General features: G+C 36.8%; 2 protein-coding genes and 1 long non-coding RNA gene across 11 annotated transcripts in view; 2 read left to right on the forward strand and 1 right to left on the reverse strand.

Moving 5' to 3' along the window:
- Nucleotides 1-66: 66 nt before the first annotated feature.
- On the forward strand, nt 67-12,772 carry HENMT1 (HEN methyltransferase 1). 6 transcript variants are annotated; one of them, XR_004167269.2, is made up of 10 exons: nt 67-539; nt 937-1,053; nt 3,521-3,652; nt 4,435-4,547; nt 5,605-5,739; nt 6,095-6,277; nt 7,038-7,215; nt 9,665-10,098; nt 11,506-11,629; nt 12,512-12,772. XR_004167269.2 is itself a non-coding variant. In XM_090146209.1 (8 exons), exons 1-7 carry the CDS (start codon nt 3,344-3,346, stop codon nt 10,070-10,072), a joined length of 1,167 nt encoding a protein of 388 aa, XP_090002335.1. In that variant the 5' UTR covers nt 1,465-3,343; the 3' UTR covers nt 10,073-10,098; nt 12,512-12,772. The 6 variants fall into 6 exon arrangements, 2 of the variants coding, with proteins under 2 accessions (XP_090002335.1, XP_090002334.1); XR_016469156.1 differs by having other exon boundaries at nt 67-663; nt 937-1,008; nt 12,512-12,755; XR_016469157.1 differs by having other exon boundaries at nt 67-636; nt 937-1,008; nt 12,512-12,755.
- Nucleotides 9,721-20,521, reverse strand: part of EEIG2 (EEIG family member 2) — a 26,395-nt gene continuing 15,594 nt past the window's right edge. Inside the window, exons 6-11 of one of the 4 annotated variants that reach the window (XM_031595852.2) lie at nt 19,697-19,803; nt 18,278-18,373; nt 17,524-17,707; nt 17,307-17,434; nt 16,864-16,933; nt 9,721-9,806 (exon numbers count right to left, since the gene is read on the reverse strand). In XM_031595852.2, the coding sequence (XP_031451712.2) occupies nt 9,782-9,806; nt 16,864-16,933; nt 17,307-17,434; nt 17,524-17,707; nt 18,278-18,373; nt 19,697-19,803 (610 nt within the window). In that variant the 3' untranslated portion in view covers nt 9,721-9,781. Of the gene's footprint in view, nt 9,807-12,948; nt 15,391-16,863; nt 16,934-17,306; nt 17,435-17,523; nt 17,708-18,277; nt 18,374-19,696; nt 19,804-20,521 lie in introns of those variants that run through there. The other 3 variants (XM_031595853.2, XM_031595851.2, XM_031595850.2) reach the window with 3 other exon arrangements.
- The window catches only part of LOC116230584 (uncharacterized), an 18,290-nt gene continuing 15,362 nt past the window's right edge, over nt 17,594-20,521 (forward strand). Inside the window, exon 1 of the long non-coding RNA XR_004167273.2 lies at nt 17,594-17,735. This is a non-coding gene — a long non-coding RNA (uncharacterized LOC116230584). The remainder of the gene's footprint in view (nt 17,736-20,521) is intronic.

The raw sequence follows: 20,521 nt of genomic DNA on the forward strand, positions 1-20,521 counted from the left end.
GCGCGTGCGCTGGGCTGCGTGAGGAACGGCCCGGCCCGGCCCGCGCCGCCCGGCGGGGGGCGGGGAAGCGCCGCCGCCGCGCGGAAGAAGGGCTTCGCGGGTCTCGTCCGGCAGCGAGACGGCACCGGGTTATCGCCCGCGCTCTGCGAGCGCCGAACTCGGCGCGGATGCGCCTGCTGGTGGCCGAAAGCCCGCCCTGCTGCCGCCGCCGCGTGCGCGGCCCGTTTGTGAGGGCGGGCCCGGCGCTAAGCGGGAGCCCGCCGGCCGCGCTGCGGGAGAACGGCCGGACGGCCAGACCGTAGGAAAAGCAGCTCGTCTCTCCGGACCCGTAGTCTGCCTTCGCGCGGTGCCTGCACTGCTAGCTTAAAGCCCGTTGCCGTCGCACAGTGACACCGGGCGGGTTCTCCCACGTGCCGGCTGTGCGATCCGGCCGCACTCCTCTGCCGTAACGCCGCCAGCTCCCATCGGCCCGCTTTCCCGCAGCGTGCAGCACCGCCGTTACCGCAGCGCCCTGCTGCCCTTATCGTCGTTGCTCAGCAGTAACTGTCCACTTAATCTTACAAGAAATTAAAGAAGCTAAATGCAAAATGAGTAGTACAGTAACAGCAATGAATAATCGTGCTCTGCACACAGCGAGTTAGAGTCACAACTTTATTTTGAGAGGTTTTTTCTCTTGTTTAGCGTACATCTCTCTGGCATAATCACTTGAAGACAGCCTGTGCCTGTTATCACTCATGTAACCCAAGTTGTTTATTCACATATTCCTCTTTTCCTGTTGGAACATTTAGTTGTTATGTTCCAAAAACCCCATGTTCTTCCTCTGCGAGTTCACATTTTTGTGAAACAGTCCCTCTTTACTGGTGATGCTACAAACTTTAGTACACTTATCTAGAACCTGTTGATCCATTCACCTCAAGCTAGCTTTTCTTTTCCCAGGCACCCAAGCTTGTCTTCAGACAGAATCGGAGCAAAAAACAGCAAGGAGGAAGTGCTTTTGACTCGCAAAAAGTAAGGAAATATAAGTAATGTAGAAAAGGAAGACGTTGGTGATGGGTAAGAGCCCACTTCTCATTCACACAGATTATTTCAGATTTCTGGAACAGGCCTAATTTATTAGTTGAAGCTGAGGAGAGAAGTGACAGTGTTTAGTCATAAAACATCCTCTGAGTACCGTTTGATTCTTAGCTCTTGAATTACAGTGGGATTCAACTTTCCTGTAAGACTGCAGTGTTTTCTGGCAGTGGTGCTGTATTATCTTTCTTGTGCTATGATGTTTAATTATATGTATTTAAACTTTAAAATGAAGTTCTGCATACAGTTGTTTTTCTCATCCCAATTGCTGAAGCATTAAATAAGTTTCAGCAGTTTAGGATTTCTTGATTCATTATTTTCTACTCTAAGCAGCTTTCACTTGTTTTACTAGCTATGTAGTTGTTTTCTTTATGGTACAACGGTATTAATTTAAGAACAATGCATTTAATTTGTGAGCTTATTGAACTGAATAAACCTTGCATATGCAATCTGCAATTTTAAACTGAAATGAGGAAAATACCTCTGAGCAGAAGTTCCTAGAGCAATCATAGACTCCTAGAATGTCTTGGATTGGAAAGCACCTTACAAGTCATCTGGTTCCAACCCCTTGCCTTGGAAAGGGTTGCCACCCACTAAATCAGGTCAGATCAACTTGGATCTGCTTTGAGCAGGGGACTGCATTAGGTAACCTCTCTATGTCCCTTCCAGTATAAATTATCCTATGGTTCCTTGAGACTGTTAAGTAGATGTATCACTGGATAAGGGCAGGGAACAACTTTGAACTGATAAATAAGAGAAATTTAACCTGTTGCTTTGTCAGAATAACACAAATATCATTGATGCAGTAGGGAATAATTACAACAACTTCAAATATTTTTCTTAGCAAGAAAAAGATCAAACACACACAGCTTGAAATAGTTAATGGTGTCCTCCATCTCTTCCACACTGCCAGTCTTTGAAAGACCCAGTCTTCCACCCAAACCTTACAACCAAAAAATGGAAAAGAAATAAGATACCCGTCATGTCATTTGTATATGAGTTGCTGTCACAAGTACAGTTTGGTTACACTGCAACGCTTTTTAGAGTCTCTTTGCAATTCCAACTCTGGATTATGAACTGTTAAGCTGCCTTAAGTATACTGTTGGAAAGAGTTGTGAAATTATAGACAGCTCCCCATATCTGCTACTCAAACCTGAAATGAATGTGGACAACAGATAAGTGCCAAATACCCAAAAAGCAAAGAAGCTCAAACGTAGTCGAAGGCAGTCATTCCAATAACTTGAGATGCCTAGGAAACCATTAGGACAGTCAGTTTGCAAGCATCCTTGTATACATTTCCTAGCTATTCAATAAACAACACAGTTGCTTGCTGCTAACTATTTATGCTATGTCTGGAACGCACCCTAAAAAACACAAAATGTCCTTAAGCCAGCAAAGACAGGCCAGCTGCATGAGGGCTGAGAAGGCAGCTAAGGAGCGTGACCACAGCCAGTTCCTGCACAGGTTCCCCAACCAGTAGATACCCTGCATTGTATTCCTCATTCAATAAGGCCTTGTTCTTAGGTCTAGCGGGAATTACTGCTTGTTAAGTGTTCTCATGTGCTAAAATGTTGTTTTCACAAGGCACGAGAGTTGGATAGTTATGACTCTAGTGCTATGTTGTCTTATTTAGACTATTGTAAAGCTTAAGCCCAGCAAAACCAGTTTTCTTGCTTTGTGTGACATAGTGCTTTTTCAGATATCTCTTGCTGCTCACTATGTTAACAGTGTTGCTGCTCACAGAATTAACAGGGAACCATGCACAGTAAGAGAAATCAAACCATAGATGAGTAAAAAGAAAACAGCTACATGAATGAGAAACTATCTTTCTGTACTTGCTGGAAAAACAATGCAAGATAATGTTGTGTCAATATAACATAAGTGTAGTTGTTTAGGAGAGAGTTGTATTTAAGTAGAAACAGTCTTATTAAAAAGGTTGCATACTATTGCAATTGGACAGATAAGTATAATAGGAAAGGTATTACAATAAAGATGTGATGATGGAAAAATGGCAAGATAGAAAAGTATGATAAAGGAAGATTACTCACCCATATCAGAAGATTAAAGGTTTGTAAAGAAAAGCTTCACCAAGAAGGGATCTCCAGAAATGGCAGTCAGCCCTTAAATGAGGTCTAAGAGAGATGCAGCCAGGCTCCACCCCTTCTGGTCACACAGCTGAATTACCTTCACCTGTGCTCCCAGGGCTGACTGGGTCCTTTCCCCACGTGCTCAATTAGTGGTTCAGGCTGTGATTCAACAGTTACTACACCTTATGTTACGTGTACAGGGAGTAATTATGGCCTAATTTTGCTAATGCCTTTTTTTGCTAATGCTAGAGATCAGATCTTTCTCTCCTTAACTGAGACTTGAGCACTGCTGACAAAAGCCAATTCTAAATTTTGATATGATGTAGAGTACTTAAAATAATGAGTAACTTTTGTATTTTTAGGCTTACCAAAATACTATGGGTAAGAACTTTGAAGGAAGACAGTTTACTGGCATGATTAAATTCACACCACCATTATACAAACAACGTTATGAGTTTGTTAAGGATTTAGTGAGGAAATACAAACCGAAAAAGGTTGGTATATTTTGTCTTCTTGTATTATTAATGTAAAAATGTAAAAAATAGCTAATGTTAGGTACCTCTGGAAGGCAGGAAACGACTAGATAATCTGGTGACCTAATTAGATATCAGTGCTGCTGAGAAGCTATTGTTAAAAGCTAATTGCTTTAAGAGACATTTGATGATGTTTCTTAGGTATGAATATAATATATTGTAAATGTATGTGAAGCAGGAAAATACAAACAAGAAAATACGTCATAGCCTCTCTTGGAGAGCAGGTAGTATTCTGGTCTTGATTTGACATTAAGGATTTTGGATCAGTTGTCTTTCATTGTAGTGTTTTTTGCTTTGTTTTTAAAACTTCTAGAGCTTTTAGGTCCATGTACAGTATTAGGTTTACATCATTGCTCACATGGATGCTCTTAGTTGAGAAGTGAAGTTCAGAGTGTGGAGTTATGTTAGACTTTTCTCCGTCCTAAAGGTCTGGTCATCAACCACTCCTGTTCTTTTGCTATTTGAGGGCGTATGCCTTCATGTGGGAGACGTTCTCTAGAGTTACTGGGATGCTGTACATTTGCTTATTATAGCTGTAATATCAAAAGGTTGCCCAATTTAAAACATTTTGTAGAATTCTCTTGTTTTGAAAAACATTGTAACTTTGTCTAGTTCACTTGAATAGTTGTGATTATTAATTATTTTATCATTAAAATGTTTTTGTTATAAGTACAGAATATATTCATGGGAGTCTCAAATCATTTAATGTGCAAATGTCTGTATTACTAATATCTATTTTACAGGTGGCAGATTTAGGATGTGCTGACTGTACACTTCTCTGGATGCTGAAATTCTGTAGTTGCATTGAAGTGTTAGCTGGGCTAGATATCTGTGCAGCTGTGATGAAAGAGAAAATGTAAGCTTTTGAATTGTCTTAATTTAAGGTTTTTGTTTGATTTGACCTAGTGGCATGATTTATTAACAACAATTTCAAAATGAGGGTAAATACTAGTTGGCAAATGTAGAGCAGTCCATTATTAATTGGTTACAATGCCAGCTGAATCAGGTTTCCTGGGGGAATTGTTAGGCTGTAACATCACCTAATGCAGCATATGTCTGGGTCATGGCCCTGAAGAAATACACAGTTTGTAAAGGTACAGATGCATTGTCTATAGCTTGTGTTATTCTCTTTATGCTTATACATGACATTACTTCGTATGCAAGTCTGATCCTTTTTGAAATGAGTGTGTTACTCTTTCTTTTATGGGTCTTCATTTTTGATCCCCTTATTGAAATGGGAGGCTGAGTCAGTGTTTTGTGTCTGAGAAAGCTCTACGACTTCAAGCTCGTGTGACCCCTCTGAAGCACAGGGCAGATTTGGAGGAACACCAAAGTCTCTCTTCAAAGCGAATTTCAATAGAAAGCTTAATATGGCTTCAGCAAATATGTAGTTTATAGATCCTGACATTGTCATTTGCTCTTTCTCAAGAATGAAGAAAACTAGCCTTTTTAGTGTAGCGTTGATTTGTGTTTTGTCTGATGTAGTTTTTCAGATCAAATTTTGCATATATATTTTAGTTTTCAATCTCATTTATTTGAAAAAAAGTTTATACTTCATAACTTCTCCCCAAACTCTGTAAAGCACGTCTAGAACAGAAGTAATGTATTTCTAGAGTTAAGCGACTGTCAGAATTTACAGTATCTTCTCTGGGTAAGTGTCTTAAAAATAGTGTATATTTTTGTAAAGGAAAAGGACAACTGTTAGATCAACTCTGCACTTTGCATCCTATTGAAATGATTATAAAAAGGATGTGTATTAGAATTTTTTTTCCACTGTAAAATGATTAAACTTTTGGTGTTAAGTATCTAAGTAGGACATTTGCTAGTATAGTTGCATGCAAAATTTATCTTGTCCTAAGGTCCTTTTTGTGGTATTATGTTTTTAAATCTTTTGGTTTTGTTTTTTTCTTAAGGCATAGGTTAACTCCTCTTCCTGCTGATTATTTGGAGCCATCTGAAAGATCCCTAACTGTGACTTTGCATCAAGGCTCAGTTGCTCATAAAGATTCCTGCATGCTTGGTTTTGACTTGGTAACATGCATTGAATTGTGAGTATTAGATCAACACTAGATTTTTTTCTGAGCTCATCAGGATTTACTTTAGAATTTTATCTGTACTCCAAAGGTACTTGATCAAGGCTCTCAAACAGAGAAGCAAAACATAGCATTTTCTAAGTTTAGTACTTAAGTGGTGCTAGCACGTGATAGCAAAAGGGGACGCATGAAAGAGTTAAAATGTTGAAGTTGCCAGTCAGCTATGCTACCAGTGCTAAAGTTTCAGACCTAGGCTTAAAAGTAAAAAGTACAGATGTGCATTCCTTGTTTGTTTTTAACAAACAAAAAGTTAGGAAAGTTAAAATGCAGTTATGTCTTTTAACAGACATGTGTAAACTTACCTTTACAGAATAGAGCACCTGCAAGATTCAGAACTAGAGAAGTTTCCTGAAGTGGTGTTCGGTTTCATGGCTCCAAGCATGGTTGTGATCAGTACTCCAAATTCAGAATTTAACACATTGCTTCCGGGAGTGACTGTTTTCAGGCATCCAGACCACAAATTTGAATGGGACCGAGCACAGTTTCAAAGTTGGTGAGTTTACTAAATATCATATGCAGACAGTTTTGAGTACTAAGTACGGGGGAAGTAGAATGGCTAAACACGTTCATGGAGGATTGTGCATATGGTTTGCTATCAAGGGTTTCACGCTAACCTATTTGGTGAATTGTTGCTTTGCTGTTTTAAGTAGTTAAGCACGTTCTCTCGGTTTTGTGATAAGTTGGTTTGCTTTTTCTTTAACTGCTTTTGGAAAAATACAACTTTTTTTTTTTTTATACATCATTATTACAGTTAATCCGTTTGAGGTGTGAAGTATTAAAAATAAGCATTTTTCTCATAATAATTCCCTGCTGTGGAAAAGTTTCATGTAAACCTAAAAGTGTGCTCAGTAACGTATGGCGTGTAACCAAAGTGCTTGATTACTCTGGATCTTATTCTATAAGAGTATGCAGGCAGGTTTGTGAAATAGGAAGTCCAGTAGCAGAGTGTCTTGACAAACATTAAGTATGGTTTACTGAATCATGGCACAGTGGAAGAATTTTAGCAAAACACATAAACATGAGAGTATTGTGTGAGATACAATTTCTGTTGCCTATTGTGTGAGGTAATTCCTGGTTGCCTAAATTTATGACTCTAAATGATTCAGACTGTGGTAGGAATATAATCATCACCGTGATCCAGCAAAAGCTTTTACAGTGCTTATCTTCAGGCACATTCTCTCATCTGTAAGTGCCTCTTTATCATATTAAAAGACTGAATATGTGGTAAGATCAGAATATGTTATCTATCTTAGGGCTCAAGATACTGCTCAACGCTATGATTACTCAGTGGAATTCACAGGTGTAGGGAACCCCCCAACAGGAATGGAAGATGTCGGGTTCTGTACCCAAATAGGTGTGTTTGTTAAAAAATACCCTCAAACTAGAGAACCTGTGCTGTGTGAGAAACCCACTGAAGCAGCTTACAAAACCGTAAGTATCCTTTTATTCATTTAGGAGGGCAAATATAGTGTAAGACTTTATACAAACTGCCATTGAAGTGGTTCTTTCTGTGCTGTGCTGTCGCTATCTGGTCTTAGCTCTGGTTAACACACACCAATCAGCTCAGAAGTGTCCGAGTCCATGATTTTTGTATTTAATTGTATGAAGGCCCTTACCTTCCTGATAATTTACTAATCAGCAACATGGATAACAATTCTTATTTTTACCAGACTATTACCCCTATAATAAAAGTTCTCCTTTGCTACAGTAACTCTGACACTATAATTGTTTCTCTAATCTTTTGGTACCGCTTTTATCAAGGCTGTAAAATTGCTGATGCTGATTTAGGCTGTTTCAGATACATGCAAATCAAAAAGCATTGAGTGTGTATGAAAGAATGTATTTTAGAGAACTGCACAGCCTTGTCAAATATATTGCCTTAACAAGCCTTTTCCTGAAGTGGGATTGTCAGGACCTGTTTGCTGTTGGTCATGATCTCTAGCGTTTGTTACACCCTAACCTCCGTGTTTTTAGGTAACCCATGCTGGGTTTTTACAAAGGCACAGATTCTTATCCTGTAGCTCATGGGCAGTTTTGGTTTGTTGTTGTAGGGATTTTTTATCTTTTTAATTTTTTTTTTCAGGACAAAATGACTGTATGTTTTGTTTGAAAGGTTTGTGTGTATCTGGTTGGTTTTTGTTTTGCAGTGTTTCTTGGATTGATTGTTTTAGGTATATGTAGTTCTCTGTGGCTGAGGGACGTTGGTCTCAGCAACTTACTTCTGTGCTCTTATGTTGGTGAGGGGGAAAAGAGAATCCAAAATGAGATAGCAGGGTACCTTCTAAAAATATTATCTAATGCTTTGTTGTGCTATGTTGCACAAAACCTAATGTGTCTAAATGCCTTGTAGTATAATCAAAAGGATACTTTCTTTCAGAGTTAGCATTAAGTAACAATACAGAAATACTTCGATGTTTTGTTTTCCCAAATTTACAAGGCCTTGAATTATTTCACTGAACATATTTGAACATTTCACTTCCTCGCTTAAGTATATGTATCTTCAAGTGTCCTGTAAAGTGAAATATATTTCAATTTTATAGGAATGTCTTTTGTAGTTTCTAAGCCATAAAGGTGTTCTAAGCACTTGAATTTTTACCTCTTAGTTACTGTCCTTAAGAGAATTGTAAAGTGCTCTTTAATGCTCTACAGACAAATCTGGAAATAAATTCAAGCGATTGCCATATAGTGGAAATTGCTTTCATTATGATTTGTCACAGAATCTTATGTAGTGGGTTTTGACATCAATACCCTTTGAGTTTAAACAAGGGGAGTGTTATATCTTGTTTCTTATCAGAAATATGACTGTCAAACTTTTGTTATCATTCTGTGCAAATATATCAGCAGTTAAAGATCTAATCAGAAGGTAATAAATACTTACAGACTCAAACTTCACAGAATCACAGAATGGCCAGGGTTGGAAGGGACCCCAAGGATCGTGAATCTCCAACCCCCCTGCCACATGCAGGGCTACCAACCTCCCCATTTAATACTAGACCAGGCTGCCCAGGGCCCCATCCAATCTGGCCTTGAACACCTCCAGGGAACGCTTCAGCAGAAGCGTTGGTAGCGTTTTGGCATAAAGCACCTAAGAGTAAGCTAGTGGGAATGAAATTGTCTACCTGATTTCTTTAACCTCTTGTGATATAGACTCATAGCATCATAGAATGGTTTGGGTTCGGAGGGAACTTTTTAAGATCATCTAGTTCCAACCTCTTGCTATAGGCAGGACAACTCCCTCTAGACCAGGTTGCTCGAAGCCCCATCCAGCCTGGCCTTGAGTGCTTCCAGGGAGAGGGCATTCAGGACCTCGCTGGGCAACCTGTTCCAGCGTCTCACCACCCTCACAGTACAGAATACCTCTGTATAAAACAAGTTCACTGATTTTGATGTCACAGTGTTGGTTTTTTTAATGTTTGCTGCATCTGAGGATAAAATGCTTACAATTGATTCTTAAAATAGAACAAAAGGCATATTTGCAACTTCAGATTTGAGAAGAATTTAGGACCTTCCTAGCTGGGAAACTGTCACCAGTGCCTCATGATCAGTAATGTGAGAAGTAAGAGAAGGATTAAAAGCATTAAGGAATTGCTGGGCTTTACCTGGCTGTACCTATGAGTACAACTTGCAGATACAAGCTCTGTTATTATTACTTTTATTATTATTATTATTATTAGGTTCTGTTAACTTTTCTAACAGCTGTTGCAGTGGCAACGCTTGAAATCAAGTCATACTGTGTAGTTTTTCTGTATTTGAAAATATGTCAAAAATGAAACAGGATTGAATCAAAATATGTTTGCATTCTGGAAGTTATTTGACAAGTGTTTACAATCTGAATCTAAAATAATAATAAGTATTCTGTGTGTTCCTGCATGCTGTAAAGGTCTTCAAAGCAGTGTATCCGAGCCTTAAAGATGAGAAGTATCTGCAGAATGCAGTGGTCAGTGAAGTTATGTTCAGAGCACAAATCATTAAGCGAAGTCTGCTGGCCCATTTACTGTCAGAATATGAAGAATATGATGATCCTACAGAGAGAAAATTGAAACTGCAATGTTCAGTGAACTGTTTTTCAGAAGATTTTGAAACACTGACTGTTGAAAAAAGCATGGAGCCATTCATCAGTGGAAATGTGGTTTATATACCTCTGAGAAAAATTTTTTCTTTTCCCAAAGTAAATCAGCTCTGTGGCACTTTTGAGAAGTTTTGCAGGCTTATTACTGGCAAGGTCACACTGAACAGTGATTGTTCTGCTGTGATGCTCGATACGGAAAATGAAAACGAAGAGAATTAGATTGGTTTTCTTACTTCAAGTTCAATGTAAGTAATGAAAGCAGTGATTTTTAGTAGCTGTAGATTGGTGTGTTCTGTATGCTAACTGGAACCATAAAATCATTCCTAAGCTGCTCAGAACATATCTGTCAGCTTTATTTTTTCCATGAATGCCAACCTGGCCCCAGTTTTGAAAACCTGTATTTTTGTGCCACCAGAGGTTGTTCAAGTCTGCAGTTTGTATCTTTTTGACAGTATCTTTGGTGGCTTGGAATGAGCAAGTATTAATGTAACTAACTTCAAGTTTGTGAAAGATGTTTCACACCTTTCTAAAAATTAAAAAACAACCAAAAATGGTCTACGTACTGTTTCTTAGAGAGGATGGCTACATTATATCTTCTAAATTTTTGGAAGACGTGAAAGGGAAGAGACAACTGTAATTCAGTGTATAAGTGGTTAATGACTCCTAACCCCCATTCTTTGTAAAATGGTTTACTTTTGTTTTTTTAATGATAGTTTTGACAAATTCTTATATTTGTGCTTATGCCTTTTCTGGGGAAAGTATCAAGACAGACTACAGATGCTTGGTTGTATCTGTTTGGTGTTCCCTAGCACATGCATGAATACTGAAATTGAAGAATATATTGCTTATCATATACAGAAAACCTATTTGGAACAGATAAAATTAAATTGAAACTGCATTTTTTACTAAAAGTAGTTACACAATTTTGTGTGCTAGCTTTCCGAATTTACATTTGCTTAAATCAGTGTTAAAGTCTTTTTTGAAGTATTGAATTAGTGGTCTTTCCATGAGGTTAAGCCCTCCCACAGGACTCACTGTGCACAACTTTTCATTATCACATTGGTCTTTTGATGATTGTGTATTCACAGTGTCATATTTAAACTTGACATTTGAAACTGGTGAACGTCAATTTTGCTGTCTGAAATCAGGATGATGAAAAGAAGTTTATGAAAATTAGACGTTCTAAGTTGCATGTGGTAATGTTACCGACCAGGAGATGGCACATGCATCTTGAAACATATCAACTTCAGGTTGTTCAAGCAAATATGTTCTTGACATTTTGATAAAAGATCCAGAAGCTGGTGTACGTTAGTCTTGGTGCTCCTTGGGATTAGGTTTGATTGACTTCAGAGTCATCTGCTAGAATGTGCTTAAGCAACAGGCTTAACTCAAATCTGATGGGGAAGATGTAGCTGTTGCCCTGTAAGGAGCTATAGATTACCTTGGACATGCTTTATTCTGGAAAAATATGGAGCCATGATTAACCGTGGCAGGAACCGCCTGAATTAAAACACTTGAACACTATTTGTGTCACAAGGATTGTAGGAAAAATTAACTAGCAAGTACAATAACAAACATCTTACTGATTTGACAGGAAAAAAAACTCTCCATGAAAGCTACCTGAGTTACTTCTGCAATTTTGTGTTACTTAGGTGTAAAAATGACACATTCAGTGTTGAGAGAGAGCTTAAATGAGATCAGACCCAGAAGGAGCGTTCAGTGTGTTCTGGCATCAAAAACAGGAGAAAGTGGAGAAAGCATACAGGAAAAAAGAAGGTAGTAAAGAAAGCCAAGGCTGGCAAAAAATACAATGGAGTACTCAATATAAAGGAAGTAATTTGACAGTTGTTGAATAAATTAGTAGGGATTGATTTTGGTTAGAACAGCTCAACGAAATGGTTTTGATCATTGCTTTAGATGCGAAGTGAGCAAGTACTACAAATAAATTATAAAAATAGTGAACTTCTAGAAACAAAACAAAACCAAAATGTCTTGTTCAGTGAGCCTGAAGGAGTTAATTGTCCATCTCCCTAGTCTTGTTTCAAACAGATAGTATTGCTACTAAATTTTTTAACTGTTCAAGTCTTGTCACAGGCAGGCATGAAAGGTATAAGGCTTGTTAACATGATTTTGTTTAATGAGCTTTGGATCATTATGTTGGATTGTGTGTTGTTAGGGCTAGCTATTGGTACTTTCCTGTTTTTTTTCTTCTATTTAAACTGAATAGAAGAAACACATGCTTCTGAATGAGATTCTGTAATGACAAAAACTCTCATGCAAAGTCTTTGCATTTGCTTCCTAATATACAAAATCATCGCATCTTATGTAGTACTGCTTGGAACACTGTCAGAATCAAATGCACTGCCACTAGCACATCTTAAACAAAGGTAGCAGGGGAACAGTAGTAGATCAGGAGTACACTACAAAAAAAAACTCAACCCCTGAAAGTAGTGCCATGTTTACAATTGAAATTGGTTATACAACTCTGAACTTAGACAAAACTTTCTTTGCTAACATGCTTGTATCTTTCCATTCACTTAAAAATGAAAAAGTAATGTAACTTGATATTCTTTTAACAAGAACACAACACAATGGAATCGTAACAGAAATGTTAAGAAATGCATTAAGAATGTTTGTCTTTCCCCTTCTTGCTGATAGGTCGTGCTGTGTGGTCATACAGGGAGTTCAGTCAACTAATCCGTTGCTGACACTTGTACTGGTTCAACAGAAGAAGGCAGGCAAGAATGAGCAGTTGGGTGTGGAGAAGGCAGAAAATTACTTATAGCAAGAATTGGAGAAAATCATTTATCTCCTGTGCTCATCTTTCCCTCTGTTGTTTGCCCATATCAGAAGGTCCACAAAATATACCTGTGTGTTCACTGATAGCATTCACAGTTCTGGTGTTTCATATCTTTTTTTTTTTCCCCTTTAGAAAGAAAATTATTTATCCTAACACTATGTTTTTTTTCTTCATATATTACATGCAACAGTGGTGCACAGCCTTATGTTAATTTCTAAGCTCCTTTCCTTCTAGAGTTTGGTTGTTTTTTTTTTTTAGGAACCATGTTGCAAAGAATATGTATCATTTAGATATCATTTATTGTATATCTGAGACATTGGCATTAAATACAGCTAGAAAACATATCCCAAACAGTTCACAACATGAGTGTCCAATGTTCTTACGGCACAGTTTACAAAAAAGAAAATAGATTAAGTACTAAGGTTGTGTTCTATCTAAAATATGCGCAATTCAATAATTACTTGGTTAAGAATTGTAGCTTTAAGATGAACAATAAAATGCCAGAACACAGCTATATTTAAAGCTTGATTTCCATGTAAAACTTTCTCCTATTTATAAAAATCTGCCCAGGCAAGAAAATAATGGGTTTCTAGTACACAAATAGCTTATCTGTGACAGTTAGATGTGGATTTTAACATAGAAAACAAATCTGGGCTACGGAAATTCCCTTTCACAATTACATATGTAGCTGTACAGTGTTTTTACATTTCTTCTAGCTGTGCCTAGTTTTCCTAGTAAACTAGGAAAGTATTAATGGTTCTACTAGATTGGTCAAAAAAGCATAGCAGTGTTTACAAGTACTGAAGGCAACATAATGCATTTTCCACTCATCTTCCGGTTTGCAATAGGTTGTGGCTTTTTTTTTTGTTGTTTTTTTTTTATAAATTAGGAAATGGTCAGGCTCTGAGAGACAGTATACTAGCAATCAGGTATTGTCTGCCATTTCCCCAATGAAATTTTAGATAATATCACTCTTACAGCAGCTAGAATATATTTGCATTAATTCTTTTTACCCATAGAAATGTTTAGATTATAGTTTACAGCAGGAAATATATTGAAGTACCAGAATAGAGAAATAACTCATTCATCTTATTCAGTAACACTACTCAAGCTTCAAACTCTGAAACTTCCTTAAAACCAAGTAAGTTTAAGGAACTACTATGCATTTATGGAAAACTAAGTCTGATTTTCCCTAATTAAACCAGTTAAATAAGGCCTACTTATACTTCAAAAAGATGTTAAACTTGAGTTTGAGATGAATTTAAAGCATTCAGAGCTTTCTAAAAATGGTCATGCTATTTGTATTACTTATTTTTTAATAATTATTGATTAATAATACAATCAGTCGTAACAAAATACAAGTCAGCTGCGGATAACGATTAAGATTACAGCAGATCCAAGCCCAAACTGGAAATATGTCATCAGAAGTACGTTATTAGAAATATGGATTCTTTCAAAATTCTTAACAAAACTTTTAATAATTTTCTTTCTTAATTCATCTTTCTCATCTGGCAGGCAAATCACTATCTGTGCAAATGTAAGTACAGTCCATTGTCCTTAATGTAACAGTAGACGGATAGTGATGGAATAAGTGTTCAACGTGAAAAGGCAAATCTGTTGCACAAAAATTCTTTTTAAGAGCATAGAATACGTCTAGAATAAAGTGCTTATCTTAATAAGTTATACTGGTAGTAGTTTAGATGTTTACCTAGTTTTAAAGCTTAAATAGTTTAATATCTCTGTACCTTCCCTATCCCCTCAAGGCACCTTCCAACACAAGAAAAACACTAACTGAGGAGGGTTAAACTACAATAAAAAGTTGAAAGTAGTAGTAAACTACTGATGAGGTTTGTAAATGGTACCATCCCACTGAATCTCTAGGTTTGTGCACAGAAGCAAGTTTCTGTGTAAGGGACTTCTGAACTCCGTCATTAACAATCCTAAGGGAAACAACCAGCATTCTTGATAGTAACTGCTGTGCATTGGTATTTTGATATATCCTACTTGCTTTGTCACTTGTACAGTGCATTTCATAATGTAAGCATCTAGATATCAATTATAATTAACACAACCTATTACTGGCTGATATACATCTACAGAATCTTTTTTAACGCATGCGAGTTTCACCTCCACTCTTCATCCTTAAAATGAGATTATGTTCAGTACTTTTCAGAAGAGATTTTGGCTATATAAAACGGAGCTCTGGGGAAGCCATAACCTTCACATGATAGTAGCTTTGACTTGATAGAAGGAGGTAGCTTTTCTAAGGCTTTCATAACAGGTAGCATCAAATTGAGTCTTAATTCATTTCTACGGGCTCATTTATGACTTCTTGAAGTTTCTTTAGAAAAGAAGTTGCAGGGCACATAGCTGCATGTGACCTGCTATGTAAAACATTGAAATAGACCCACTTAATCATGCTTCTAAAAATTTATGGAACAACTTAAAAGTAATTCACTTAAACATCAGGTACAGCTTATAAAAACAGTCCAAGTACTTGCACAACGTGTAGACAACTAGACATTGCCTTGATATCGTAGAAGATAAAGCTCTCTGAGCAAGAGACATTCCAATACTTTTCCCAAAACAAGTTGATACATAGTTCCTCTTGGCTTTCACAGCTCTTGCAATTGAAGAAACGTGAATTAGAATGTTGCTGCTAGAGTTTTCTTCTTCTGGTCAAGTCATTCTAGCCTAGCGTTTTATCACCACCTGTTCATATGCTCCAGATCCTACTCTAAAAATGTTTGGAAGAAGTTAAATCAATTTCAGTTAAAATTGAATTTACAGTATCACAGATGAATAACAATGTACTGTATGAAAACAAGCAAACAAAACCAAGCAGCTTGTACCAAAACAGCTAAATCTGAAGGGCAAAAAACATGCCCTTCTTACCATGCTACTCAGTAACTTCCAGTTTAATGCATTAAAGAGCTTTGTGTAATACTGTAGAAAACAAAGAGTGATAAATAATGTTAGAGACCTGCCAAAAATTATTGTTAGGCCTCCAGATTTAACTTCCTTAAATTTTATTTTTTGGATACTGTCTCCACCCGCTGCAAACATATATAATTATCTGCGTATATACACACACACACACAAATAGGTAGAACTCTTAAAAACTAAGTGCTAGGTCTGTTAAGGTAAAAGAAAAACTCTTTAGTCTTTTGTTTCTGTTGAAACGTAAATGACATTTATGTATCTTTGTCTCCCTATCTCATCAACATGATAGCATAGTGGGTAGTTTTACATAACGAACTGCCTGGTAATTGAATTAGGACAGAATTCTGTATACTACAGCACTGTGCTGTGTAACCACGTTCTCCTATTTAAAAATCAGTGTGCCCAGGTTGTAAATAATTGTCTTCTAACCATCAGTGTTTTTTGCTTGTGTTAAATACATTCATTTCATAACTTTCAGCACATTAATGCACTCTGGAAGTACTTACTGAAATTACTGAAGTATGCATGCTACACTACTTCCATGAGTTTATAGAAGAATCTTAGTGTTAACATTGAGCTGCAGAATCATTATGTTAGAGCACCTTGTTACCTGTTTTTAATGCGTTCTAGTCTGAGAAGACTAACTAATACAAAGGTATATACCAGAATATTTCAAGAGATTTTAGAGAAGAAAGTATCTCTAGTTCTAAGACAACTACATGAAAAAAAAAAAAAGTCAAACAGATTATCAAAGGACGGAGTTTAGAGCTACAGACAGCTTAAAGGAGGAAAAGCTGTTGAAACAGGAATAGTGAAACTTGTGAAAACAAAAGGAGCTGTGAGCAAAACTGAAGGAAATAAAATTAGGCTTGCTACTAGGAAGACAGATGTTTGATGCTGTGAAGGTGGATGCATAAAACTGTTACAAGACTCCAGTTTCAGAGAGTATTATAGAAAATCTCTAGAACAAAGATTTCAACCTGGTGCCTGTTTCCTGTGTCTATACCTAAACATTGCTCATATCTGAAAACTTTGGAACTAAGTCTTCAGGACCTCCAGAAGTTATGTTTTTGCTTGGCATATCAGTTTGATTTTAGAAGAAACCTTCGTCTTCTTGTTTAAAACATGACAAGCAAGTTCTTTTGATGCCTTTGAACAATACAGAAGAGAAAGATGAAAAGATCAATAATATGTATACAGAATGACTACCGTATAAGATGCATTTCTGTTTACTGTGATCCATGGATTAGTCATCGAGGCTACATACCTGTTAGGTAGATGATGACTTCCAAAAGAAGTGCTTCCACCAGGACCCACAAATAATCTTAAACCTTCTTCTAGAAAGCAAGAGTATAAACGTATGTTAGCTTCCTTTCTAAAATTAAGTCATCTAAGATTTACTGGTTTTCTAACTGATATTTTCAGACAAAAGCATTTTAAGTAAAGAATCAAATTAGAGGTTGGAGGAACTAACTTCCCTATGAATTTGTACCTGCTCTTATCTTTTTAAGATTAAAAAGTGATTATCTGGGAAAATTACTAGAATTACGCAACTCTGGTTACATTGGAAAGAGTCTTTCCAATTACTGGATGACAGGATCAAGCTGATGATACAGTGATCTATATACACTGCAGGGACTATGAAAAGTGTTGTCTTCAGGCCTGCAATGTGCATCAACTTTCCTTAAGCTTCCTTATTTATCTCCATACCTTCTGCACTTGAGTCTAAACTGAAGTCTTGACTCTGGAGTATTTTTTCAACTATATCGTCAGCATCAACTCTGGTAGCATCAACCCTCTTCAGCTGTGATTCCACAGAGTCTTGCTTTACAGGATGTCTGCAAAAATAATTATGTTTAGAGATCTTACATGTGATGTATAAGTTATGTTTTGTTTCTGCTAGATAAGGCTTTCAAATTGAGCATACCTGCACAGTTTTTCTGGTGATGCATCTTTAATAGATGTATCAATGTTAGTTACTTTTGGCTCAGTCTCTTTACAGGCTTCTAGAATACTTCCAATTCCTGTTGAGGTACTATCCACTGAGATGTTTCTCCTGTGACAGAGTTCAGACAGACTGGCTGATCTAGAGTGACATGTGCTGTGTCCTGCTGGGGAAACACAGTGGAGCTAGATGAGGTATGTTGTTAGCTGCCATAATCATCAATCATCTTTTACCATCCTGAAAGCAGAGCTTGTGTTTTGTCCCCCTGAAAAGAAATTTGAAGAGTCTTGCAAGCACTTGCATACACCAGTTCACTTCAGTTTTTGTATTCTAGCACATGCTGTTTTCTTTTTCTTTTAATTAACTCTGATTTCCTAACAATTACCTGGTCATTACTTCTCCTTAATCTTTTGGAAGTAAGCCTGTCTCCACTGATAAACTACTTGCTTTTATACATGCAAAATACAAAAAGTCAACAGATGTGTTAATTGGAGTGACAAAGCTCAGGGAAGAATTTACCTCACATCTGAACAGATAAAGTATTACATGTTTAAAGAGAGAAAATGTTGCCTTCCTTAAACTCCTCATACCTGAAACTCCCAGGAAAAAGTTTCAAGTTCATACAATTTTTTTTTTAAAGCATGAAATTATACTTACTTTCTATGGTACACAATTATGGAAGTTAATAAAAAACAACAATCTGTAAACAATTCATAAAGAATTAGCTAACAGCTACCTGACAGTTTTGACTGCTGACTTGCATAGCTTGATGTTCTGGAATGTCCGCATGCACCAATTTCGTCAGGAACTGAGGCACTCTTTGATGAAACATCTGCAAAACATGCTAGTCAGGTAATGTTGCCAAAGGCAGCTTCATCATTACTTTGACTATAATCTTGACTAGACTCAAATGTCATGTTTCCTAGAGAGTTTAGGGATTCGATGTTTTATGAATCTCTTCAAAAGTCTAGCTATTACAAAAATACCGTGTGTGTTAAAGAATATACATTCCCTCAAAAAAAAAAAAAACAAACATTATATATATATATAAAATATATATATATAATATATATAATATAATGTTTGTTTATATATATATAAAATGTAACGTGGTTCTCCTCCCAAAAATTGAGAGTAGCATTGAGTTAATAAGCTTTCTAAGTATAATTGTAACAATTAGACAAATCAATATGATGGGAAAGGTATTACAAGAGAGATGACATGATGGAAGGACAGGCACAATAGAAAGATGCTATAAAGGAAGGGAAAAAAAATTGCTCACCCATATCAGAGAATTCCAGGCTCACAGGGGAAGCCTTCACAAAAGAGAAATCTCTAGAAAGAAATCTTTCCCCAGTGGCAGTCAGCCCTTAAATGAGGTATAAGAGAGGTGCAGCCAGGCTCCACCCCTTCTGATCACGCAGGTGAATTGCCTTTCCCCAGGTGCTCAATCAGTAGTTTAGGCTGTGACTTACCAGTTACCATACAATAGTTTTAGATTTATCTACACTGTAAACACTTTAAAAAATTACCCTGCTTCTCACAATAGAATCATGTGCAAGGTGTTTTATGGTAAAAATTACATAAAACAACTGTGGTTAAGATAAATTAAACAATTTTTAAGGTGAAAATTACTATGAACCTGAAGCTTGTTAAAAAAAAACCGAAACAACTCATAATGAAGTATTTTTTCTTATTGTTTATGTACATGGATTATTTCAGAACAACCACTTCAGTATCTTACAAAATACTCAGAACTTTCCCTATTCAGAATTTAGGGATATGCGTATCCCTAAAACCATGATTCATAAATTGAAGGCCAAGGGCCAAATTAAATACTCTGTAGAGATATAAATCCAAGGCAAATCAAGATATGTGTGACATAGAAAATGAAAGATTTTATATGTTAACAAGGCAGTCCATCAAGCCTGTTTCCTTTCCATCTTTCCATTAAGCAAACTTGTACATAAATTAAAAAAAAGAGATTCCACTGCTGTTATTTAGGAAAATATGTCTCAGCAAACAAAGTCAAAAGGGACCCTTTGTGAGCCACCTGTCAACATTCCTTTAAGATTAGAAGTAATTCATAGGTATGTTCTTGAAGCTCTAAAGCCAGTTATAAAAGAATTAAAAACCTAAGAACATAATTTTATACCTGCTACACCCAGATGTACTACTTTTAAGTCTTCTCCGCCTTTTCTGTCTTCATGCAAAGATTCTGATTCTCCTGCAATTGCTATAGACATTGCTGTGGAAGGAGGCCTGTAAGAAGAAAATTGGTTAGAACTTGCTGTACTTTTGCTGTGATTCCTCTAAACTGATCAGCACAGATATATATATTTTTTCAAGTAGGCATAATTCATACTGCGCTTCATGCTAGCTGTCTTGTAACCTTTTTCTGAGAACATGCTGTCTAGCTTCTGTTCAAAACAAAAAGAAAGAAAAGGAAAAAAATGCTTTAGCTACTGTGTTTCAGGACATTTTTACAGCAGCCATCTGCTCAGTCCTTCAGACTTCTGAGGATCCTCGGAAAGGCTTTTCTTTTTTCTTGATTCATTGAGCGATGTGTTTATTTTGAAGGTTTTCAAAATTCATTGTTCATTGTTATAGTATACAAATCATACGTGCTAAGATTGGATGTAAGTCAGTACTTTATGGAATACATGGAAAGATGGTAAATTAAAAAAGAAAAAAAAAACCTACCACATAACTACAGTTTGCCTACTTGGCTCGTGCAGTGCAGTATATTGTTGGCTTTCTTTCAGTTCTGTTGCAGTACATAAGGAGATGCCAGAGTGATTGGCCTTGCCCTCCTATCAAATTACCTTCTGTTCCTATCCTCCTGTATTTTCTACTAACTTCTATCTCTTGCAAATTAAAAAAGAAACATTGTGCATCACATTATTTAAATTTGGTGTAGTACTAAAAAAGCTTTTCATAGAGCTTAAGTACTAATTTCAATGTATACCAAAACCCAAAG

The sequence above is a fragment of the Phasianus colchicus genome, chromosome 9 (assembly GCF_987193195.1).
Source record: "Phasianus colchicus chromosome 9, bPhaCol1.hap1.1, whole genome shotgun sequence".
Taxonomy (NCBI): Eukaryota; Metazoa; Chordata; class Aves; order Galliformes; family Phasianidae; genus Phasianus; species Phasianus colchicus.